Here is a 26,744-nt window from a genome sequence, read left to right on the forward strand (position 1 = left end):
TTAGTAGAAATTTCCTCCACTTTATTACCGAGTGCTTATAAAATACAAAAGTAAACATCCTTATAAAATGGAAGAAAAACCCAAAGCAGAACCTCTTTACCTTTCATCAGACTTCATTTTCTAATTGCTTACATTAAATTCCCAAGATACGGTCATCCCGGTTAAAAAGTACATATTCGTCTTCGCTATAATGCGTGATTATTAGTTTTTTAAGAATCCTTGTTTTCCATGAACGCAGTTTTCTGTTTAACGTCATTATGTTCACGTCTGCAAGGGTGATTTAAATATTAATTTGATTTTAAGCATCAGTCATTAAAAAACTCAAGATGAAGTATCAAAACTATCTCTCTGGTTTTAGACAGAAATATCTAAAACAGCCAAGTGTTTCAAATTGTCCTCAATTTTTTTTATTGAATTTTTTTTTTTTTTTGGGAGGAGAGAGTGGACTCGACAGTTCTGGCAGGAGATTTTAATATCGTTTTGGCACTTGCAGTTATGGAGTGGGGTATGACCACTTTGGAGAATGCATTTGAGAATTAGCACATTAAAAGTGTGTTACCAACACACCCCGCAACAGCTCTTCTACTTGGAATTCAGAAATTGAGTCATCATAGTGGTGTTGATTATTTTAAATGGTGCCAACAGTGGAGAGAAATATGCCAAATGAGAGGCTGATTATGGACGTCAATAACTCATGCAGGGCTTTTTTGGCTAAGCTTTTTTTTTTTTTTGGAGTATTTTTTTTTTCCAAGATGGGGGGGGGGGTTATATGCACGCTCCTGTTGAGTGATGCTGCACTGCCACCTCCTGGCATTCATCAAAAGTGGAGATTTGTCAACATGCACTCAACCTTTGTGGGGATTTATGAAAATGGAGCGCTCCAAACGGCTCACTTCAGTTGGCTTATGTGTGTTAAATAATGTAGCTGTATGAAATACTTCACTATTAAGGATTAATTAGAGAGGAAGTGATAGTTTATTATGCTTGGGTACTTTTTTTAGTCAGGTGGGGGGAGTTGTTTCTGTAGGAAGATCATGGCCGTGTAAATGTAAATGCTTAGTGACAAGTTACCTAAGCTGAAAAAGTGTGACACTGAAGGAAAGAGTGTGAGGTCTAACTAAAACACACACACACACTCACACACACACACACACACACACACAGAGACATCATGGCACATTTGTTCCACTCTTCCTCTCTCTCTCTCTCTCTCTCTCTCTTTTTCTTGGATGGGTTTATTTTATCTAAATGCAAAGCAGGTGAGGGCTGCTCCAGTTTCCTGTAGCAGCAGCTCTCTTGTCCTAGCTCTCCCACTGATAAGAGCCCTACTTTACCCCACATGAAAGCACCGGGTATCATTTTCTTACCTCCTCCTTCCAATAAAGCCCCCACAGCCAGAACACACACACACACACATCCGCATAGCGCTCCTATTCCCCATGCACAATACCTGCTCTATTTGCTCCCAATTCAAGGCCAAATTGCAGCTAAAGTTACAGCAAATTTGTTTGGAGGAAGAGTTGGTGAGGCTTGCCCACTCTAGGGAGCACCGGGGTTCAGGGTGGGGAGAGCTGGCATGAAGAGGCCTCTCTGAACCCGACACCGCCGCAGCCCACAACGGGCCACTTTCACACGGCACGGATGGGTGTCAGCGCGCTCGGCTTACAGGTGTTCAGAGAGAGAGGAAGAGTGTGTCCCTTTTGGATAGGCATACACACAAACTCAGGCTTTGTAATTGTTAGAGGTTCTGTGGTCATGAATAGCTGGCACTTTATCACTGTGTGTGCATGTGTGTGTGTGTGTGTGTGTGTGTGTGTGTGTGTGTGTGTATGTGTGTGTGTATACGCACCCACACATGAGGGTACTCCAACTCAGACAAGAGGCACAAGGGTTTCTGACACACTACAGCAAATGTGCAGTAAAAGTTCTCGACTTTGCGAGTGTTCCCAGGAAAAAAAAACAACAACAACAACAGCAAAACAACAAAGTAGAAACCTAAAAAAAAAATTCACAAAGCTGTGACAAAGTCGGCGACCTAAAAATACCAGAATAGCAAATCAGAGAGCTCTCTTCACCTCACAGCCATTTTCATGTGCACAGTGTGAGGGTTTCTTCTGTTACACAGTTTTGTGTAGGAGAAGCTACGAATGGGGCAAAACCTGAATAATACGTTCTGTGTATTGTGTACGTATAAAACCAAGTGTTTGTTTTCTTTTTAAGTAAAGAATAGGAAATCCTTTACACAGGAACATTAACACTACCACTGTGAAGTCATATGACTAAGATATTTTGTATTAGGGCTAGGAGATACTACGAATATTCTGATAAATCACAAAGTTTTTATCTAAATAACACTGACCAACTCCATGTTAGACTCTAAACTGATATTTGACTTGAATTCTCAAGTATTCCTCACAATTTCCTATTAGTTTCACTGTAAACACTGTAAATAATGTGTTTTAAGCTGAATAGCTGATAAATAAGCTGGAAATTTTATACTGATTTTCTGAACATCATAAAACATACTGTACGCTTTGAAAAGCTCCAAAAATTATTGTGGAATTATTTTTTTCTCTGCCATATCCCAGCCCCGGCCCCCGCCACCCCCTCCCTCTCGTCCTCTCTTCCTATTTTAGGACTTAAATTTAGTCAAAAACAGACCTGCCTTGAAGACAAAATGGTCGAATCACCATGCAAACATTTTTCGTTAAATATCAACTAAACATCAGCGAAGCAGCAGGTGTGACCTCTTGTTTTTAGCACACTCTCTTGACATTTCTCTCTTTGGCATTTTCATTCATGTATTTTTTTCCACCGCAACAGCCGAGAAAGCGTCGTCAAAAAATGTTGAACTTAAATGTTAACAGATCGATGCAGACAGCTCCTTCTAAACTGTAGCAAAATTAAAATGTGTCAAGCAGCAAATGTTAACGGTCGACACGTCGGTCCTTAAAGACGCGTTAATGCTGCGATGGACAGATCCTGACTCATATTATGCGGTGCCACAGAGCAGGATTAGCACGACTGTCCTGTTAGCATTCAGTCACACAGCACGCTTAAGAGAAGGTGTCCTTTAAGCGACAGCTCAGCTGTCCAATTAGACTTCCTGTTCGCTATGTAGTGAGAGTTTCAGAGAGACAGCCTGCACCCTGACTGTACGCAGATAAAGACGCAATTTCACTGGTGAGTTTGCAAATTTTGGAAGCGTGGTGTGATCTGAAAAACAGGAAATGGTTATGTGAGTGAAAGCTGCTGGATCACTGCTCTAATACCTGGCACAATTTACTTCACTCTGCATGCCATGCCAGTACCTCAAGGCCTGTAAGTGTGTGTGTGTGTGTGTGTGTGTGTGTGTAAGACTCCTTACAAGGAAAGCACAGATGCTCCTCTGAGGAGACTCCCACTCGAAGCAGCTGTTGATGTAGCAGCCAGTGTTAATGAGGAACATGATGCAGCGCCGCACCCGGTTAAAGTTCTGCAGGAGCAACTGAGGAAGAAGGACACGTGTCAGTCGTGTGCTACATTCAAAACTTATTTGACAGAAAAAAAAACAAGTCAAGCAAACAAGGCAAAAACATCCACATCCAGTCTAGGGCTGGTCTTTATTTCAGAAATGGTCTGCATGTACTGTATATAAGAAAATAGTGAACAAGGTGAAGGTGAAGAACATCACAATACAGTGGAGAGCTCTTTTCTCCACCATCTGACCTGCAGGCGTTATTTCACTGAATCCATGCTGATTTCGGGCATTTATAAATTTTACTTGTTTATAAATGAATTCATGAATATTTCATGTAGAGAACTTTTGAGTCTCTCGTCTCCACAGGATAACACATACACATGAGGTTCTCTGCCTTAAAAATTAGAAACTGATCTTAAAAATCGATTTATTAAGCACATGCTCAGTAGGGTATGTGGAATTAATGCACAAATTCAAAGTAGCCATGGAATAAGGCAGGGGTCATCAACTGGCATGATGAAGTGTTTCAGCACAGCAAGATTAGTATTCAAAATAATATTGTAGCACATTAAAAACATTTATTTCCTCTAGTTTTGGAAACACAAACCAGCTCGACTTCTGTAGCAGACCCTCGGTTTCAGCTTGTCCAATCATATGCATTCATGTCAATTATTTAACTGAAGGCATCAGACCAGAGACTTAGATACAGAGGTGGAGATATTACCCAGAGAGAGTAGAGTTCTCACAGATGTTCACAGATTTAGTTTATTTATCCTCTCTTTGGTGAAAGCCTGTTTAAAGTTTAAAGAAAACTGGACAGAGAAGTGTGGGTTTATTTTCCTTGCATCAATTTCAGAACTGGTATGTCATCTGCTCACAACCTATGGGATTAGAGTCATGTGGCTCCATGAAGCACCACTACAAACCACCACAACAGTCTTACTTACAGTGATGGAATAAGCATTAACAGTTAAAACTTATAAAGTAAATAACACTATTAATCATGTGTTCATCTGAACCACTATTTTATTTTAAATATTGTGATATATAATCCATATCATAAAAAAAATCTTTCAGTTTTCTAATATTGTTTCTGTCATATCAATCAGCGTTAGTTATAAGGAACGAGATGGGAACATGATTGGTTTTCCATTTGCCCGTTTATCGATAAACGCTACGAGGCATGCTGTAGAAACAATGTTCAGGGTTACGTACTTATAAATCTGATAAGAATTGTTATGAAGTAAACAAATTAATGTTATGAAGTAAACAAATTAACTCATTATGCCATACAAAGCAAATAACAAAGCAGAAGATAAGTGTATTTTGGCAATTGTTACGTTGCCATTTGCATCAGGGCATCTGGCATGCAAAATGAGGTAAATAAACGGAAACAATCGAGCCACACTTTGAAGTCCCAGTCGGGTTTTGGCAAATATTCAGAGACTGGAAAAGCACTATTGTCCCATGGTATTGTCATCTAGGAAAAATACCAGAAAACTGCACCAAGTCAAAATGGCTTTTCAATCACACAGAAAATCCAGCCAAGAGAAAATCAGAGGGCAGCTTATACCATTTTATATATTATATTATATTATATCATATTATATTTTAGAGACATAAAAGGGGAATATGCTGCCTTTTTCTTTTTAACAATATAGCACTAATCATAATTCGGAATTATCCTGAACTTGTTGTCTGGTGTCGCTAGAAGATGAAACGCATGCATGCGCATAATGGCTGCGATGCTACGAAGCTTTGATCATCGCAAATATCTACATTTACTTTGTCACGCTTGCCGACTGAGACTCTCTTACCTTTTAACTCAGCTATTTTGCGCGCTATTTGGTCGACCATGCAGGTGTAAATGAGAGGTGAGGTAAGTTCTGAAAGTACTGAAAAGTACATAGATAAAGCAATACTGTTATACGGCATTATGGGGAATATAAAAGAAGTGCAAAAGAGCTGAGATGTCAACTCAGAAGTTATAAAGAAGGAAAAAAGTTCACATGCTGTCTGGAGCCATATAACTGTCTTTCTTACAGTTTTAGGGGGACTGGGCACGTACACACAGGCACATTTTAAAGAATGTCAAAGTGCAGAGTCTGCAGATTTTCGCTGCTGCTCAGGATCTTTCAACTGTGCTGAAAACTCTGTGTGTGTGTGTGTGTGTGTGTGTTTCAGTGACAGGTCTGATTTGGGACAGCCCCTCCGATTCAGCTCTTTGTCCGAGGGGGGACACATTGAGCAGGCCGACAATGAGGTGCATTGCTGCGGTGCTACTGAGGGCCAAACTAAAGGATGGCCAATCTACTTATGCACTCCCACAACTGACAGCATGACATTTCTATTCACCAGTTCCAGAGGGGAGAGAGAGAGAGAGAGAGAGAGAGAGAGAGAGAGAAAGAGAGAGAGAGAGAGAGAGAGAGAGAGAGAGAGACTGCTGTCTATATTGTGCATCAAGCACACACTCTTTAATGATCACTGTTTTAATGGCAACAATTCTGATACCTGTTTGGAAACTCGAGGCTCTTCTTCGATATATTTCTGCTCGATGGGTATCAGCGTCCTTAGTCCCGCTTTAACCTATACACAAACATCAGGTTATGACAAAAGAAAACTTTCTACTTTTACTTTAAAATCAATTATTTTCAAATGCTGTTTCATAGATCATCAGTTCAGCTTCTCTTCCTCCATTTCACGCGCTCAACGCCACACAGTCATGTGCTGCTTTCTCGCCTGCCACATAAAATGGCGGCCACAACACACACACACACACACACACACACACACTCACTCTCACACACACACACACACACACACACACACAGAGACACCCACAAACAAAAGCCTAAGAAGAGAGAAGGCTTGGGTAATTAAAGAGAAAATGAGGATGAAGGGGACAGCCAGTGTTCAAACGACAGGAATGGCCGTGTTGAAGCGAGCGCAGAGAAAAAGAGAGAGATAGCGGGAGGGGGACGAGTAAGAAAAAGAGAGAGGGACTTACAGCATTATAAATCACGTCTATTTCGAGAAAGATGACCCCTTTTGTTGGCCCTGTCAGCTCCTTGCTTTTCAAGGCGTAAGCTTTCCGTTCACCATTTTGGATCTGTGGGAGAGGGACATGACAGCCGTCTGTCTGGCAATACCCAGCTGAATACACTCGCCGCGCGACCTTTGACCCCCAGCTGCTGCATCTGACAGAGAGCCCAAAACAACTGTGGCGGCTCTGACAAGTACCTGTTCATTACGCCCCGACCACTGTCAGCCACAAATTAACTATCCTGGGGGATCAGCCTGGGAGCACACATTACGCTCACTGGAGTTTTTTTTTTTTTCCTTTCATTCTTTTTTCATGATTTTTTTTTTTGGCAAGGGTTTCGTTTTATCATACTCTTCAGAGCAGAGTAAAAATCTCACTGAGAGTCTTATGGAATTTTCTTGTAGCTTCTACCACTTTGATTCACTAATTATGCTTATATTTTCTCAATTTCATTTTAATGAGTACTCTTTTTTTTTTTTACATACTTTTTTAATCAGTGTTCATGGAGTGAAGAGACTCAGAGACTCACGCTTAGCAGAGGAATAGCAACTTTGCCCAGGAAGTCAGCACTTCGGTCCCGATCTTCGTCATAGACCGTAACCTCCAGCACGGAGTGGATGTCTTTCACGTTGCTGATTGAAAGAGAAAGACGAGCCGCGGAGGGAAAGGAAAAGAAGTCACTGACTAATATTAAAGATTTGAGAATATCTTTGAAATCATGGTAAAAAAAAAAAATACATTTATTTAAAGCCATGGTGACAGGCTCCATTGTGTGAGGGTTAAAAAAAGATGCAGTGATTCTCCCTGTGAAATGCTATCTTTGAAAAGTAGGCTAAAGAGTGGAGGAAAATGAGGTTATTCTTAAAGAGACGGGCACTCCAAGGAGAGGCTAGATTACCCAGCTTTCTGTGGGAATTCACAAATGAATTTCCAGCAGGGCCGATTGAAAGATTATGAAAAAACATCGACGGAACAACCTCTAAATTCCAAACTAATATGAGAAATTATGTATGGCACATTACTGTATTGTACAATAATTGGACTTGCAAAGGGAGTATAATTTCATCCTCAGGTTAATCTTGGTCCTTAAGGAAAAAAATGTACTTATATCTAACAACTCCATGTAGAGCTACGGGCATGAAACTAAATTAATATGAGACTTAAATCTGCTTCAGCTCTTAATTGTCATTTCTTTTTTTATTTCAATACAACAATTATATTTTAAATATAGAACAAATATTTCATTATGCAGCTGTAATATTAGGAGATGCATTATTTGAATAATGTAAATTTTGCCTACAGTGTAAGATTTATTCATTCGTAACTGAAAAAGAAAAAAAAAAAATTTCACAGACTTTTGATATATATATATATATATATATATATATATATATATATATATATATATATATATATATATATATATATATATATATATATATACTGTAGACTCACAATGTGAAGACTTTATTCCACTCAGGATTCAGGTTCTTGTACACTGTGTGTGTCTGTAAACGATCATTGCTGAGCTCCACGACACAGAAGGGGTCACTCTTGCCTGTGAGGGACACACACACACACACACACACGCACAAACACATTAACTTTATCAACTCCTGACTGGTGTAATCCACTGGCTGATGCATTACAAAATGGTAGCAACTCTCACTACCTGATAAAACCGGGGCAAGCTGGGCCGAAGGGCTAAATTATCCCCACCCCCGCCCTTAAAACACATGATTATCATCACTGCTCTGATTTGATGTATTCATTTTCGCCTGTCTGTAGTGTCAAGGCCTCATGTCTCACTGATATGTTGACTTACACATAGGTAGATAAGAGCCTCGAAACCAGTGCTGCCCATGGCCTTAAAACTGCTCTTTCACACAACTACACACACACACAAACACACACACACACACACAAACACACACACACACACTATCACAGTTTGTCATCCATACTGAGCTGATGAAAAAAGATAGATCAGGCAGCACTTTATAAAGATTAGAAGATACAATATCCTGAAAATTTGCTAAAAATGTGAACATTTTAACGAGCCACCTGAGAAAGCTTTCATTATCTGTGAGCAAACAAGATTTTTTAAAAGGGGAGTCAGAAGACATGACGTATCTTTATATAACAACTAATAAGAATAACACAGTAAAAGTGTTAGGTATTAGTTCCTGGACTGCCAGTGATCGTTGAGGGTTGATAAAAATGGTGGCACAAAAGCAGGACATTTACGTTGCCGTGCAGAATAAATGTCACTGTGATCAATGGAAAGTCCTGGCTGTCACAAGCCCTATCAGTATCAGGAAACTCATTGATCGGCCACCGCTGGATAAGTTCATACTGGTAACAAATGCAGTGCATAAAACCAATGCCATGTCCTTTATACTGTGCTCATCAGCTCATATTAGCTCTCTAATTAGTATAATTTGTTTGTTTGCATATTGTTGGTTTATAGTTTATTAAAATTATTAATACGCTTATTAAAAATTCACGCTTTGTGAATATAAATAATACACAGTACAGACTGACATCATGAGATTTTTTTAATAAATATGCCAGCAGTATTTGAAATTTTGCTGTGCAAAAATCAGGCATTAAAAGAGTTCTGAAAATAACCTGGATAAATTAGAAATGTCTGAATTATGTGCTCTTCGAGACATTTCTAATTGTTTGTACACACACGCTGATTATCTCTGTCTAAACAGAGCCGTCGTATCGGCATCTTTAGGCTTTTTGCTGCGCAGAACGGTGCGGATGCTCGAATGAATGCAAATTGATAGGCAGAAAAATGTAGAGACAAACCCCATGTCCTGCATGGTCCTTCCTATGACACGCGGTTGTCCCCGGCAACGAACTACGACCTTGTTTGTGAGGTAGCTGTCTAAGCGAATTTCACGCTTTGGCTCGGATGAAACTTTGACTCTCCAGGTGTGGCCAGCGAGACACCGTGTGCGGGATCATTTTGGCCCGACTGCTGAGATGAAATCAACCTCGTTTTGGCTCCGATTCGACGTGCACATACACCGAGCAGTAATTACATTTTTCAGCATAAATGAAATCCAGAAACGAAGACGGAAATCCTTTTAACCGCCACATTGTATATTTACATATATACACACACACACACGCACACACATACACACACTCTATAAACACTTCATTAAATCTGGAACAACTTCATAAAAAGGATTTGTACATTTTGGTACAACAGTTCCAGCACAAAATACTTGTTCATGATTATTCCAAAGCTATAAATTGCACAACTATCCTAGCGCATGTTCTGTGGAGTCTAAACAGTGCTGGATTTATGCTAGACACTCACAAGATCCATCCAACAAGAGCATCACTGAATGGAGCTCCTTCTCCCTAAACACTGTTGGTTTTACACACTCTGCCCATTTATCCTGCTGGTTTGGAGTGGAGGTACTCCAGATAAATGCCTCAATTAATTACACCGAAGAACAGACCGAGTGAGGGGAGCAGACCAGCCTGTTGTACACTGGAGTGCAAGTGAGGTAAAAACAGAGCATGAGAATAGGTTAAGATCTCCCTCAAATCCCCCCCATCTCTCTCTCTCTCTCTCTCTCTCTCTCTCTCTCTCTCTCTCTGAGCTCTCTATTAGAGGAGGCACTGTTCCATGTCCAGTAACCCTGTGCCACGGCCGATTGAGACAGCGGGGCCCTGGGAGGGCTGTGCCTCTTCGAGGAGCTTGTGAGCGGCGGCTTTATGGCGGGAAAGCAGTGTGAAATCAGAGCTCCTAAGGCGGCCTTGGTTCTCCTGGGAAGAACGGACTGAGCTGTGAGGTCTACGTAACAGCCAGACCTCCAGATCGCTGAACTGTCACAGAGAGAAGTGTGTGTGTGTGTGTGTGTGCGTGTGTGTGTGTGTGTGTGTGTGTGTGTGTTGGAAGGGTTCCTACCATCGAGCATGTCTTAATTAAAGATGGCTAGAGAAGCAGAACAGACAGACCATGCTGAAGAGGTGAAGAGTGTGAAGCATTCAGGAAACTACTGCTATAATCTCTTTCTTCCTTCCCTTCTATTGTCTGATTCGAAATGCACTTTTCAAAGTCTTTAAATTGTAATAAAAACAGAAGCTGATGTCTTGATAGACAACACATAGAAATAATACAATACTGAGGCACTTTTTATTTTTATCTCATATTTAGTGAACAATATTATGTTGCAAAACTAACACATAAACTTATATGTAATATAAATATACACAGTGATATGCATATGACACTTAAAACATTGATATGTTTTTGCAGGTAAAGATTTTTAATCTTAGAAAAAGTCAGATTCCCTAATCAACAAAAACAAAAATCCTCCAGGACACGGGGCACAAAAAAATCTTGCCGAAATAGCTTCATTTAAATATAACCTACTCGGACTGAAAAATGATTTGAGCAAGGAGGTCACGCAGTTTCAGTGGGACTCGGTAATGTTCTTTTCCTTCTCTCTTTTTTTTTAAACAGAAAAAAACCCATGTACACTTGGTTTGTTCTGGTGGTGTATTAGCACGGAGGAAAAAAAGATGGTTGCTGGTAAGTGTTTTTGTTAATGGCCCTGTCTCTTGTACTCCGTATTAAAAAAAAGAAGAAAAAGAAACGGTGCTCTGCGTCGGCTGCCATCTCTTTTCAGCTCGTTAATACATACTGCCAGAAACTAGGCCTGTCCACGGTAGACTTAATTAAAAGGAAGAATTAATGGAAGAGGAACAGAAGCGTGGGAAAATATGTGTCAGACACATAACAGACGGATGTGAGCTTTCCGTATATTAGTAGAGAGCAGGGAAGATTAAATTCTTGCTATTGCGATAGCTAATACTGTTTATATCAGTCACCAGAGAAAAGTGGAACTAATGCTTGAGATTTGAGATTTCTGTGTGTGTGTGTGTGTGTGTGTGTGTTCGTGGAACTCTCCTCACCTGTAACATCAGCTGCCATCAGTCCCTCTGCCCGGATGACTTTCACCTGCACTACACCGACGTCTTTAATGTTGTGAAAGGATCTTAGCAGACTCTGGAGGGGTCAGAGTGCATCAGCTGGTTAATCATGACAGCCTGAGCTCCTTCTGCAACATTAGTCACATATACCATCTTCCACACACAGCAGCAAGCATGCACATTAAAATCAAACATTAATGAAGTTTTGCTACAAAACATAAAATTCAGGTGCGATTCAGTGCAAATAAAAAAATAAATAATAAGTAAATAATTAAAATTAAGAAAATCTGCAAATTTTCAAGTAAACTATGACAATTTAATTTAATACAATTTAAAAAGCACTTAAAAAATATTTTTGTAACTAAAAGTCATGTTACTATTACAGCCAGCCCTAGAAATTCTTGTAGACAAACTGAAGCATGTTTCCATTTGCATTTTACTGTCAACTGGGCGTTTTGGAAAAATTTCAACTTTTAGCTATCACTTCCTGAATCATGTGGGTGACACAGAGAGGCCTTTAGTCATTTGTTTATCATGAAGATTAAAGAATGTGTAGATGAAGTGTGTTGACCTTTACAACCCCAAAATTCAATTTAATTCAAATGAATTTTATTTGTACAGAGCTTTATTGTCATAAAGCTTTATTGTCATAAATCCCTATTGAGCAGGCCAGAGGTGATGGTGACAAGGAAAAACTCCCTGAGATGATATGAGGAAGAACCGACAAGGAACAAAGAACCCATCCTCATCTTGATGACACTGGACAGATAACACTTAAAAATAGGTTCCTTGCTATGGTTTAAAAAAAGGCCATATGGGGCCATATTCACTGATAGTAATGCAATGATTTAAAAGTTTAGAACAACTGCAATGACTTTGCCTACAAGAGGAAGCAAGTATATTTCGTTCCCACACACAGTGAGGAGGATGGTTAGGCAAAAATATCTCCAAGGATCACAGTTGGAGATTTGCAGAAGATGGTAGCACTTTAGAGGTCACCAAGTCAGAATCTACAATTAGATGCCACCTCCATGCCAGAAAACATGGCCTGGTGTTCGCTAGATGCTCCTGGAACCTTGTGTGGGACTGGGTTCTATGTTGAGACGAGGCAAAAAATAGAGCTTTATGGAAACAGACACTTGTGGTGGGTTTGGTGTGAAACGAACGATGGTTCAACAGAAAAGAACCTAATCCAAAGTGTGAAGTATGGTGGAGGATCTGTGGCGTGGATACTGGGCTGTTTTTTTTTTCTCCAAAAGCCCTGGGAACCTTGTTAGTTATACAGTACACTGTGTCTCAGAGTCCAGGAAGTACCAAAAGATTTGAAATGAAAACCTGTCCGTCTCTGCCAAGAAGTTTTAACTTGGTAGTGGTTGGATCCGACAAAATGGGGAAATAAAAATGTGTTGAAAAATCCACAAAGAGGAGTTCAGTGAAGGGTCAGAGTCCACCAGAGAGGAGCTAGAACCCTGTGGAGAGATTCTGTACTGAGGAGTGATTTCAGAGCTTCCCTTCAAGCCCTACAGGAGAAGATGCAGCAGGGAAGGGAGAGTGCACAATGTAATAAATCCTGGGGTGCCAATAATTTTGGTAAATAAAAAAAAAATCTTTTTGTTTAAACTTTTTTTTTCTTGGAATAAATGTACTTTAATTGAAGTTAAGTTTTCTCTTATACCTTCAGTGTGAGATTAAGCTCATTTACCACGATTTCATTTTTTCTTACCAAGGGCGCCAATACTTCTGGAGCTATAATTCTGGACCTACATATATGAATCTATGCGCTGCCAAATATCGACTGTTCTGTAACAGAGGGAGCCCATTCAAGCCAACTACATAACAGCCTTCCATCTATCAATCATGACCCCATCCTGTTCCTCCTAGTCCATTAGACGCCACCGCAGATGACAGACTTTGAAAGGGTTAAACTGTTCAAAGCCGAGCGTCTTTAAGACTTATGATTTATGAGAGAGCTAATAGCACTGGTCCAGATAAAAGCCATTCATTCAGACAGCATAATGCTTCTTAACTGCTCCTTTGTGTGTCCATTGGAACATTAAGAGGGCTGACATGTAGTGATGAAACAAGTGCTGAATCGTGCACAAGCTGCATGTTAGATAGAGACAGAAACCTTTGCTCTGCTTTGCTAGTGTGTGTGTGTGTGTGTGTGTGTGTGTGTGTGCGCGTCCTGAAGTCTATATTGACTTTAAAAGAGAGATCTCCTCCCTCCATCTACATATATAAATGAAAAACATACATGACCATCATGTAAACTTCACGATTCAAAAGTTAGGGACAATCTTCTGCCCCTTACACAGACTTATGTGGAAAAAAAAGAAAAAGGCCATATTTGGTTTGGCTTTTAAATCAGGGCAAACGTACTTCACTTCAATTTATTTTTCTGTCTGGCAATAACCTACTCCTATACACACACACACACACACGCACACACAGAGGAGTAATAATAATTTGACTTTTTCAAGTCAGGGCTGAACGACTGATTTAATTCATTATAAACTCCAGCTGCTTGGACTCTTATGGCCGATATTATTGTCCAAAACCTCTCTGATAGCAGATGAGAAAACGAGGGAAAGGGTGCAGAGAAGAAAAATTGGCTTTTCACATATCTTTAGCACACAATTGCCCTTCAGATTGCTTGTTATTTATGATTATCATGGAGAACATTCGATAGGCAGGTGCATGTCCACAGCAGAGGAATTTATTATCCTTCTATAGACCACTGAAGAGTCGGAAAACTCTTATAGCAGGACACAGGTTCAATCCGATTATGGGCTGCATGTGGACATGCCAGGAAGTGGGACACACACACACACATGCACACAGAGAATCGTGTTAGAAAGTGTGGACCAAAAGCTGGGGGAGGGGACGGCGGCGGGGCTGTGGCTTGACTGACAGCTTGTCACTGTGACGTCTTATTCCATCTCTGTTGTGGAGAAAATGAATGTCACCGTGCCGAGCCTTATGACTTGCTGTCATCTCGCAGACGCTCACCTTTTATCAATGCTCTAAATAACATTTCAAGCCCACCGTCTCCTGCCGGACAATCCGGTCAGGGGACATTAAATCGGATGACTGTGAAATGTCATAATAAAAATGGAATGCTAACAGCTTCCCCCCCTTCACCTCACTCCTACTTTGCCTTCTTTGCTCTTTCCTTTTACTTCCTCTCTCTCTCTCTCTCTCTCTCTCACACACACACACACATGCACACGCACACATACACACACTCCAGTGCATTTGTCCGCTCTCTGATTTTAAAGCGAGAGACAGGACGAGTGTGGAATTGGGTGCCACCACTTGAGCAGAGGTCACCCTGGCCCTGACGCCCATTAACGTCCATTAAACGTGAGTCCCCCACTCTCTCGCCTTCCCTTATTAAAATGCATAATTCCTGTCTGCTTACAACAACAGCCATGGAGCAAAGCTGTACCTTCTCTTATCAGCAAAAACACATATCAGGAAATATGGCGTCTTTTCTATATGGGATCTTCTCATGGGATCAGCTTTCGGACTGCAGGCTCTATTGAGCATTTCCTCGAGGGGAAAAGCTTGTTCTTAAAACAGATTTGAAAACTCTTTTGTATCAGTGAACAGATGAGTGATACTGCAAAAATATCTAGTATATCTAGTAAATATATAAAGACCTGTAATACACAGTACATACAATGATACATGGTATGTACCACACTGTAAAGTTTGTTAATAGCAGTTACACTTTTATTCTAATAAATAAATTAATTAATTACAATAAATAAATAAATAATTATTAATAATAATAATAACCTTTATTCAACTTATATTTTTATGTCCTCAAAATATATACATTTAATTACATTAATTACAATTACATTTAAATACATTAACATGTATTATTTATGTCTGAATTAATTATGTATTAATTTGTGTATTATGGAAACGTGCACCTGAATTTTGGATATCAGAAATTTTCACCCTAAAAAAATGACTTATACTGATGAAAAAGTATTAAAAATCTGAAATATCTCAGGTCTTAATATTTTAGGAAATAGAGGCTAGAATTTATTGCCTATTGCTTATAAAATTTATTATAATTGAGTTTCACCAATAAACAAACTGCAATTTTATAATAGCCATAATGTCCAAATTGACTGATTTTCAATAACAGACTTATTAATAAACGTTATTTTTTCCCGTTATCTTGTGCTCACTTAATTAATGTTCTTGAAGCATACACATATTTTATATTTAAGTAGTATACAAATTATATGTATACAAAAATATACTATAATTATAATATACTACTTTTTGTGTTGTTTTGTTTTTTTAAAAAGTGTATTTATCTGATATAAATCTTTTTGTCATATTTGCAGGCCTTTATATGACTTTTTGTAAACATAATGGCCGCCAAATTCCAAACAGCAAATATAATAATAATAATAATAATAATAATAATAATAATAATTTATACGCAAACAAAATTGAAATCATTTCAACAATAAAGAGGCTCCAGACTCTCCGTGAATCCTCAGGTGTGCTGCGTCTGTTCCACACTGAACCCTAAATGAAAGCGTCTGAGGTGTGATGTGACTGCAGGATGACAGGTGGAAAGCCTTTTAGCAGCAGACATCTTCATCCTGCTTCTAGGCCATTAATACACGGTGATGAGGCACTCAGCCGCCCAGCCCCGCTCATCCCATATGCAAACAGCTGAAAGTCATCTGATATGCCTTTGCCACTTTAATGATGTACGTGAAGCCACGGCGAAGCTGCATTAAGAGATTTAATTGCGTTTTGCGCTAGCGCGGCCACCCCAACCCCCCGCAGCCCCTTCACCGTTGCAGACGGCTACAGTTTCTGCAGAGAGCATCTGCGGCTTCAAAGCATCCCCATCCACGTCAGTCTCTCCATCTAAACGCCCCCCACACCCCTCACCCCCTCCCCTCGACTGTAACTGCTTTCTTTGCATGGTAGGCATCAGCAATGGCTCTGTGTTCAACTGCGTTAAGGCACTTTAATTCATATGGCCATCTGATTTTATGGTGATAGAAATGTGGAACGCGTTTGAAGCGTAGCTCTCCCCGTACCTTCGGTTTTTCTCCACAACCACACAGAGAGATCTGTTTAAGCAGCATTGTGCAGCATTAACACCGGCACTTCATGTTATCTGCCCAACTAGATAAGGTACATCTTTATTAAATTCCTTACTCTGAATGAGTGACAAGCAGAGAAAAGGGAATATGTTAATAGTGGGGGACAAATTAAAGTCCCTATTTTAAATCCACTGTCCTCCCTCCCATCACTAGCCCAGCATATCTCCCCATCAGACTGCAGGCTAGGGTGCTAATGAATGCGTAGATGCAGCGAGAGAGGGTGGGAGGAAGAGAAAGGGGGAGAAAACTGAGCGCAAGAATGGGAATGAGGGAGTAAAAACGTCTATCCTTTACCGGGGTGGGAGGGGGAAAAAACGAAAAGGTGAAATAGCTTTTCTTTTCATTTTGCACACCTACCCCTCCCCAGCTCCTCACCCATGGCCTGTCTCTCTCCTATTCTTCAAGAGATCTGGATTATTCCGCTATTATCGGTCTAAGAGCTCCCCCCTGTGGGTGCGTAAGGACACTGCGGAGGTGTTTAGCGCACAACTGCTAGCCTTTTACATTAAGTAATGTGGGTCAGCCACCTGCCGTTTGGCCTGTGAAACATTTCCATTTCCACTAGCGATCAGACACAACATATAAAACAACTCTGCGTTAGAGCAGAATTAGGAGCAGAAAATGCTTCCCATGCTCTCCATCTGACAGTAGCTAGGACACCTAGCTAGAGGATTATGGTGGCCTTGTGAAAGGAAATGTGAGACAGAGCCTTTAAGCTGAAAAATTCAAGGGCTTCATGTGTGCCATTATACCCAAGAGCAGATGCATCAGAGGCGGTTAAGCAGCGTGATGTGCCCCTTTTTATTTCAACTCTGTCCCCTGCTTTTGGCATGTAAAGAGGTGGCAGAGAGCCGCAAATGGCAGCGAGCGAAGGGTTAACAGGCCAAAGACAAAGCGACAGGCTGAGACTATTGTACAGGCTGGAGGGCTACAGGGCCCTGGGGCCACAGAGGGCCAAAGGCCCTCACACAGGACAGTAGGCCCTTTCAGTCCCGGCCTTTCAACAGCAAACCCAGCCTCAAAAGAGCCTGTCACAGCACTGTTTCTCCCCCTCTCCTCTGACACTGTCTACCCCAATCAGCTCCTCTCCTTCTCCCTCTCTCGCACTCCTCTCCTCTCCTCTCCTCATCCCTCTCTTCAGAGAGCAAAGAGGCCCAAGGCTCTCCAGGCCTGAACCAATCTGCGGCCCCCAGAGGTTGAGCGCCTTTGAAAAGGAGGTCACATCATTGAGGTGCTGCCAGGTCTGAGAACTCGGCGCCAACAGGGACACAGTTCAACCCACAAGCAGAATATATAGAACAATATATCTAAACAGGGAGGATGATTCTGAATATGTGTTGTGGAGATATAGCATTCATTTACATTCTTATATCTGTTGAATTCCCAAAACTGACTAGTAAATTGTTGATTAATTTTCTGTTACAGCAGCTGACAGTAGTGTGGGCTGTAAGGCAAAGCACAGGTTTATATTCATGAGCTTGTTTTAATGTTACATTGATACGGAGAAGCTTTTTTTTCTACTAGATGTTTTTTTATGTGATTGCATCTATCATGACAAGCTCTGTCTTTACTTCAAATAAAGATAAAATAACTGTTTTTTCAGGCCTTCCACAATATAATTATAAATTGATAAAAAGTACATCATTCATTAACTTTTAAATTGCTAATGCTGACAAATTGTAGTGGGAATAACAGGAATACAACACTCTGATGAGCTGGTAACAGTTTTGATTTGGGCCACATCACACCACCTGATGTTATTTTTCCATAACTACACATACGTTTTATTCCTCATGCCTATTTTTTTTATTCCTTCTCTTTTAAAAACAAATTAGCACTGCCACCATCCACATCGATTTTAAATCGTTTCTTACACTAGTTAAGTTAAACTATCTTTTCATGCTCCTGTATTTATGTGTGCTACCCTGCTATGGCAAAAATTCACATTTCTGTGCAATTAAAATTCATCTGCGTTCTCAGTTGAGCTTCATAGCACTTACATATCTGTGCAGAATCTCTCTCCTCTCATGCGGGTCGTCAAACATATTGACAGAAAGGTCTGAGATGGAGACAGCGGCTGAAGCGGTGAGGGTGACCAGTAGCACCAGCATGCCCTCGCCCTCCTCCAGGGGCAGGTCCAGCTTGTGTGTGCACTCCTTAGACAGGAGCGAGAGGTCCACCTGGCACCTGACACACACACACACACACACACACACACAGGCTAGTATTAATGTCTTTATTATCTTCAGCACAAATACACTAGAAGCAACCTGAGTCACGTTATAATACCACAATATTCATGGTAATGTGAAAAACTTGATTTATTTATATTACTATACATTACTTTATTTATTTATGTTACTACATTCAACCTGAAAAAAGGCATCTGTAAAGCTATATAAACAATATCTTGAACATAGTGATGATGATCTGAAATTTTACTAGAAAGAAGCTAAATTATCTGCTAATAGAATATAAGCAGTAACTCACAAAAGAAACAGATAAATTTGACTAGATATTTTCAAGATATTATCATTTGCTAAACTTTTTTGTTGCATGAACCCAAAGGGTTAGATTTCCTTATGCTGCCATCTAATTGTCTTAGGAAATATTTATAGAAACCATCTTCTGCACTTTCTCTGAGAGTAGGCAGAATGTATACAGTGCACTACTCTATACTGTGAGTTCCAGTTGATTAAATATAGAGCTTTTTACGTTGTTGAACTAAACACTGGTGAAAGTAAAGTTTTAAGAGTCAGGAGAATGTCAGACAGGCCATGCCACATGTTTGGTTTAAGGAATTTACTGGAGGATAAAATCCAATTTTCAGACAACGTAAATAAAACCAGTTTAAAGTAATCTCAGTCAAATCAAGACTTTTTTTCCAAAAACTCCAGGAAACCCCAATGAGAAAGAAACAGAAAACCACATTATACTCCCCGTGATCACACTCCCCGAGCTCACAGTCCTGCTCAAGCTCCTGACCTGGCAGGCCACAGTGCGTGTAGTGTGTGTAATGGAAAGCTGAAACTTGTCGTACGAGGACTTAATGTGAACATCAGTAACAGCCTGGGCAGTCCAGTGAGAGGACTGGAGAAGATGAGTATTTAAGGAAGCTGGGAGCAGCCAATTACGAGATTGACAAGCGAACCCATTTAGACGCACCACGTCTGTGAATGGCAACGTGCACAAGGTGGAGTGTTGGGAAAAGACAAGCTCCTCAGTAAATTCTGCCACCTCATTCCCCACTTCCCGTAGCCATTAGCTCTCTTGTCTCTCACACTTAATGTTAGATTGTCAGGGTTAGAGGGAGGGTATGTGTAGAGCCATATTATTGTGTCTTTAAACGGTCTTATAACTGCCATGTACTGCAGTCACTCAGTTTACAGCTTACTGAATTATCTCTCAGGATTCTATATAAGATCAATCTGTATCAGCCTGCGTTTAAAAAAAAACTGCTAAATAGCATGCATAATTCTGCAATTTATTGTTTCCAGAAATGTCTTTAGGTAAATTTACTAATCCCTCCCCACGCCCTCATTTTCCCTGTGTCATATTTTACAGTGGCTCTGACACTTTTATCAGCAAGAAAATGCATCTCCTAAATGGATGCTCTATAAAATCTATAAATTTTGAATGCTTTCTCTGGAGTCAAACCAGTAAAACCTCTAAAGCATCATATTTTGGCATGACTAGACACCATTAAGGCTTTATTTTTAAGTGGCTAGAGAGACTGCAGACTCCAGAAAACTTTTAATATTTGGTGATAACTATAACCTTCAAAACATTCATTTTGCGCAAATCTGTGAAGTCAGTAAAATTTTACTTGAATGTCTCCACCTTCAAAACAATGAAGAGCATGTAAGATATAAAGAACATAAAGAAAACTAAATTATTTGAAAGGAAATTAATGCAAAAAATCCCAGACCATCTGCTGGTGTGTTTTTATTGTGATTTTACTAGTTACTGACAGTTTCACACTGGCAGTTTAGTCTGAAACAGAGCACGGTTCTCATGAAAAATTGGTAAAATTGGGACCAGGAAGCACACCACAGTACTGAACACAAGGCCAACTGTAGGAGGTGAAGTTCAGTTGCACAAGAACTGTGACGTGATTCCTGTGAATGTGAACGCAACTCGTACTCGGGTCTGCACTTGTTCAGGAAGTAAAGTAACCTGCGTGTGTGTTTTAGCCGATGATGACATCATTAGTTTCCACAACACACATGTAGCATGAGAGACAGAGGAATGCTCTGGGACACAGAAGAGGTGAGGATCCTTACTGAGCATAATGGCACCAATATAATAAAAATATATATATAGTTAGTTGATATGGTTGTGTTCTTCATGTGTGTGTGTGTTGATGTTAGATGAACGCAAATCCACAGAGTTCAATATGTGACTCAGTACATGAGTACATGACTCACCTGCCCATGAAGTCGTCTCTCTTGCCAGCGTCTCTGTCCCACACAGTGATGTCTATAAATCCGCCTCCCTCATCATACAAATGAAAATCAAACTGTTCTCTCCACTGAGGGTTCAACGATTTGTGTATTGTCTATAAAGGAAAAGACAAAAAAAAAAAACAGGACAGAATGTGCTTTTAATACAACAGAGCATTCAAATGAAAAAGAAATATTTCACTGTGAGGCTGGTTTACATGAACACATACAACAGCAACATCAAATTTTAATATGCCTTCATTATATGAAACTGACTGAGCAGCTGCTCAATTAATCATATTTTAATCATGATCATGATATTTATATCCTTAATTAATTAAACATAATTGACTGCAATATAGGTAAGCTTAGCTAAATCACTGCTCACATGGTTTTAAGACCTTAAAGCCTCGGCTTATTATTTTGTTATTCATTTCTTTGTTAACTGGAATAAATCTTATCTGACAGATACTGCCAGTCAAACACACAGAGATTTTTTTCTTTAAATTAGATTACAGTTATAGTTTGCCCACTATTAACTAAATGATTAAAGTGTAAAATGAAAATACCTATTATTTATACCTATTATATTATATTTATTCAGGAGTCAGGCTCAGGTTAAACTGTAAATGAGTGTTTTAATAAAAGTGAGTGTATTGTTTCTTATTCTAGTCTTCGTTACTAACAGTTAATATCAAAGTGTCCTTATGAAGGGTGAGACAAGGGGAAAAGGGTGACAAGGGTGGATATCAGTTAGATCCAGACTTTATAAACACTTTAAAACCGTCACAAACTTTTCTTAATTCACTTAATGCCACTTTTTAGTCCTTCTTGAGCAGGAGTGTTTGACTCGTCTTGATTACATGGCTATGTTACATTAAGTGTCCAGTCCAATCATGCCCGGTGGACTGGATCAAATAATCAGTTTAGAAACCAGGAACACACAAGCAAACCTTAATTCATCACTTATTAATGAAAAGCTACTATTCATTCACTCATTTTTTTCACTAGTTGCGTTCACAGAGTTTAAAGACTAGATCTTTTCCTGTTCGTTTCAATTTTTCAATCCAGTTACAATTTTAGATAACAGTTTATTTTCTCAGTTTATTTGGTGGTTTGGACTAGAAGATGTATTCTGGCTGAACCTGAGCTGCAGGCTGTATGATTGACGTTTTTGAAAACTTTTGTTTTTTAAGCAAATACATTAATACAAGGTGTTTACATAATTTATTATTATTTATAGAATCATTTTAACTATAAGTGTATTTAGGTACACGAGTGGAATGAAAATCTTACTGCAAAGGTTTGTAAGACCATAAAACATTATCATTTACAGTGCATTGTAAAAAAGACATGTTTTCAATTTCCATTCCAAAATCTGGAGGGGCAAAATAACTTTATTATTACAGAGTGTCCCAAAAGTCTCCATACAGAGGGGAAATTAGCAAAATGTCTTAGTTAATGTCATAGTTCTTTATTTCTCCCGGATAGCCTTTATTTCAAGAATGTACTGAAATCTGGATCAGGAAAGCTGCCGCAGGTTTATAACTGAACTTTAAGAGAAAACGAGGCGAGCTCATCACACACGACACTGAGCTCATCACACACGACACTGAGCTCATCACACACGACACTGATGCCAAAGCCGGAGTTTAGTAGAGACGACTATGTGTGTTTACGTAGAAATTTACACCTAGCCATGTAGAGAATGTTTTGTAAATAAAATTACATTTGTACATAAAAGTATTTATATCTCCTGTGTATGAAGACTTGTATTTTATCCAGCCTGTATTTTATATCAGAAACATTTCTCAATCCAGTAATACCTTGCTTTTGTACTTCTGGTGACCCATCCTGAATTTGACGTACGGGTCACTCAAGCCGTTCGTGTCCATTGGCTGGAGGTTACAACCCTCGATTAAACTGATACTGACAATTCCTCTCCACAGCTGAGCTTTCCTGTGGACATCTGATAACCTCAGACTCTGGTACTGCCAATTCAACACACACACACACACACACACAGAAATACATGATTACTTGTTCAAATCCTACATGCACACAGTCAGGAACACCATGGTACTACAAGAAGTGAGATGTTTGTTCATTAAACAGATACAGACACGCACAACACATAGACACACAGGCATGACGACAACCAACAACACCAATTACAACTGGTATTGAAGATGTCCTGCTTTTCTGTCCAAAATAACTACAGAGAGCGTCTGCAAGCAGCGTTTGCATCCTAACCGAGCTGTATGTTCCAACATCTGTCTACTGCTCTATTTGGAAAATAAGAAATCGGGCATTATTAATCAAACACATTTATATAAAACAACCAAGTCTCAGTTTCTGTGCCTAATTTGGAGGCCTCATTAGCATGGCATTTGTTTGAAGTGCATTTCATTAAACTGTACAAACACTTCCCTGGAAAACACACAGCTTTGATGTTGAGAGCGAGCAGCTAATGCCTTTCTCTCCAGATATTAGCGCTTTAACTTGCTGACTCTAGCAGAGCCGCTGTAAACTCCCAATCTGTATTAGTTTCACTCCAGTAGCCAGAAAGCCAAGAAAACATCCTGCCAAAAGCAAAACTTCAGAACGCAGCATCGGATCTTCTGCAGTACTAATTGCACCTAAAAACAGCTGAAGGTTGCAATTAAAAGTATTTGTGTTGAAATGATTGTCGTTCAAATTGAGGCAGACATTCATAAGCAAAAAAATAAATAAATAAAATATGTTTTTTTTACTAAAAAAAAAAGGCTGAATGTAAATTAGGAGCAGATGAGCTGGCTGCGCTAACATTAGCGTTACTTTAGAGAATCTCACAGCCTGCGCTTTCCTGCGCGCTGATATTAAGGTTAGAGTGAAAGTCTTAATTTCGTAGCTGCATCATAATTACAAATCTTGCTTGGTTTGCATTTACTGAGTGCACCGTTTACAGCATTTGCACTTCATGAAAGAGAGATAGGGTGTATAAATAGATACACAGGCACCCAGGAGTGAAGGGAGAGGTGTGGATGTAGTTAGCGTTAGCAGTGTTCCAGTATTCCCGAGACCCACCCAACATGGCCCAGTTTGGAGCTTCAAAGACTGGCTTCAGCAGGGTGTCGTTACTCATACGGTGAAGACAAACTTTCATGTTTGTATTCCTTTCCAAAATTTGGGTGAAGCTTTAACAGGAGGTATTTTACCGCAGTGCAAGGCAATAGGCTAGCACACAGCTGGTAGGCAGAGCAAATTCAGTTCGCATTAATTAACGTCTAAAGCTACATTTCAAGGTCTAAATACTGAAGATAAACAGAAAGACACATTTCCTTTATCAACAAAAGCAAGGACATTCATTTTTACACAGATACATGCAGCTACACCGAGTCAAGCCCGAGACGAGCGCATGCGTGTCCATTCACAACACAACATCTGTGATGGTCCTTATAGCGGGACGTAAAAGATGGAAAGAAATCAATATTTACACATGTAAACATGTATAAATCATCTTGAAGAAACAAGCAGCTCAGCTTTGCATGCCGCTGTAATTAACATGGCAAAAGAAAAAGAAGAAATAGCATTACTTACTGAGTTACTACAATATAATGTGTTAACACATTTTATACCTAAAAACATTTCATTTATTACGGTTGATTAATTCTCTGAGTTGGTTATTTCTATGAGTCCCTGAAGCAACAGGACTGAGAGGTGAAATCTTTACTAAATGTCCGCTCAGATTTTTAAGCCGGTCGACCTGCAGTGACCGTAGGCACTCTAGAGTCTGAAATTCAAAGCCTTGTGAAAATCATAAAGATCTGAGAAATATATAAAGTGATAAAATGTTAAATTTATGTGATCACCCTGATCATAACCATGATCATGCATGTTTAGAATGAAAAACCTGTTGGTCAGTACAGGTACTTCTTTTTTTGTTAATTGCGCAGTTGTTAAAGCACAGATTTGAGTGCTGCTTGTGAGAGCTGTAATCTGGTGTGAAGTAAAGTGAAAAATGTAGAGGATATAACGTGTCACATTAGAGCAGCCTCTCTTCTGGTGGAAAATGAGCTTAATCCGCAAACTCGAGCTACCTCATTTGTGCCCATTGAAGTTAATAGAGTTAATTGAGTCTCTTAATGGAGCTGCACTACGTTTTACTGGAAATGTATTATTTCTGCATGAGAGTAAAAAGCAAGCACTCCTGAGCCTTGTTCAGTCCCCAAGCACAATGAACAAGTAACACACCTCTAACCTGCAAGACACAATGAGTTTCTTTTTCACCGTCATTATCTCTTACTTCATGTGGAACAAGTAAATAACTGAGTGGGGTTTTGACTGAAATGACTAAAAGGTATATTGCAATCATATGCAGTACTTTTACATATATAAAGTGAGAGAGAGAGAGAGAGAGAGAGAGAGAGAGAGAGAGAGAGAGAGAGCTGACCTAAATCTTGGATCAGTAACAGTATACTGAATGAGTATAAACTAAGCTTGTGTGCGATAACAACATTATTATCCATAAATGATATTATGTTGCCATGATATTTAGTGATATTTATCGATGTTTATATTTTACTACCAGACCTGCCAGGCTTTTGCTCCACAAAACATTGGCAATGCATCAGTTCTCACACAAAACACGCCAAAAGAGAAGCTTTTTAATCCCCAGTAAAGCTAGACCTGAGCTGAGTGACATGTGAATCCGGACTGATCTGCACAGGTGAACACTGAACACTTCAATATTAACAGAAACCATAACAGCCTCGCCACAGTCCCTCATCTCATCAGCTCTGTTTTCACACAAGTTCCTCACTTTCTGTCATGTTCAGCAAACAATATTAGCAGTTCATTAATGTGAAATAAAATCTATTCCTGCATGTTCAACTAGGCTAACATTAGACAAATATATTCAGTAAAATCAGTTATATTTATTTAAAGTCCTATGAAATAATTATGACAAATAATAATGAGAAAATGACTCTTCAAATGAAAAAAATCGGACATTTCATTAATCACTTTAACGATAATTAAAAAGCAATTAAATACACTGATTTATTTATTTATTTACTTATTTGTTTATTTATTTTACTGTCATGCTGCTGCGCTCTCTGATTTGCGAAAAGTCACAAGTGATTTCTAAAAGTCTTATAAAAGTGTGATGTCATGTTTTTGTTTAGTGTACAAAGTATTGCAGAATCACTTTTAGAAAAATCCAACCATTCAGCTGAATTCCCACAGTCCCTGACTGCACAGCTGTAATATTATTATGCCTCTCCTACTCTCTTTAAACCTGGACGCTGTGAATGCTCATTTTCCTGTCTTTATTTTTAAGGGAGTTCTGGATGATTCAGTTATTTTTTTTGCAAGCTTTTAAAATGCAAAATCACAATTGGGGAAAAATCTACATTGCTCAAGTCTCAAGGCTACCAATGTAGCCACATTCAAGGTCACTGCACTTGTCTGCTTTTGAAACAACATATACAGTACTATATACTATATTTCCACACACACCATCATCTTCAAGAGAGAAGCAGTTTAGCTTTGCAACCAAAATGACGCCAAGTGATCTGAAGATGAAAAAAATGAAAAATAAAAAGTTCAGCTTTATTTTCTTAGGTGCTGCAATACACAGTGTTGAGTATGAATTCATCCTAATTGCAATTTTAAGTGCTCTTGATATTTTCTTTTTTATAAGCTATAAA

The 26,744-nt window shown here is 39.4% G+C and overlaps 1 protein-coding gene across 5 annotated transcripts in view; it reads right to left on the minus strand.

Annotated features, from left to right (window-relative positions):
• The window catches only part of mctp1a (multiple C2 domains, transmembrane 1a), a 145,580-nt gene that overhangs the window by 41,353 nt on the left and 77,483 nt on the right, over positions 1-26,744 (minus strand). For all 5 annotated transcript variants that reach the window (XM_058374767.1, XM_058374766.1, XM_058374769.1 and 2 more), the window contains 9 exons: positions 22,881-23,045; positions 21,040-21,170; positions 18,613-18,799; positions 11,448-11,541; positions 7,959-8,061; positions 7,033-7,135; positions 6,468-6,569; positions 5,972-6,046; positions 3,368-3,487 (listed from right to left, as the gene is read on the minus strand). In XM_058374767.1, the coding sequence (XP_058230750.1) occupies positions 3,368-3,487; positions 5,972-6,046; positions 6,468-6,569; positions 7,033-7,135; positions 7,959-8,061; positions 11,448-11,541; positions 18,613-18,799; positions 21,040-21,170; positions 22,881-23,045 (1,080 nt within the window). The remainder of the gene's footprint in view (positions 1-3,367; positions 3,488-5,971; positions 6,047-6,467; positions 6,570-7,032; positions 7,136-7,958; positions 8,062-11,447; positions 11,542-18,612; positions 18,800-21,039; positions 21,171-22,880; positions 23,046-26,744) is intronic.

This window comes from Hemibagrus wyckioides, linkage group LG22, assembly GCF_019097595.1.
Source record: "Hemibagrus wyckioides isolate EC202008001 linkage group LG22, SWU_Hwy_1.0, whole genome shotgun sequence".
Lineage (NCBI taxonomy): Eukaryota > Metazoa > Chordata > Actinopteri > Siluriformes > Bagridae > Hemibagrus > Hemibagrus wyckioides.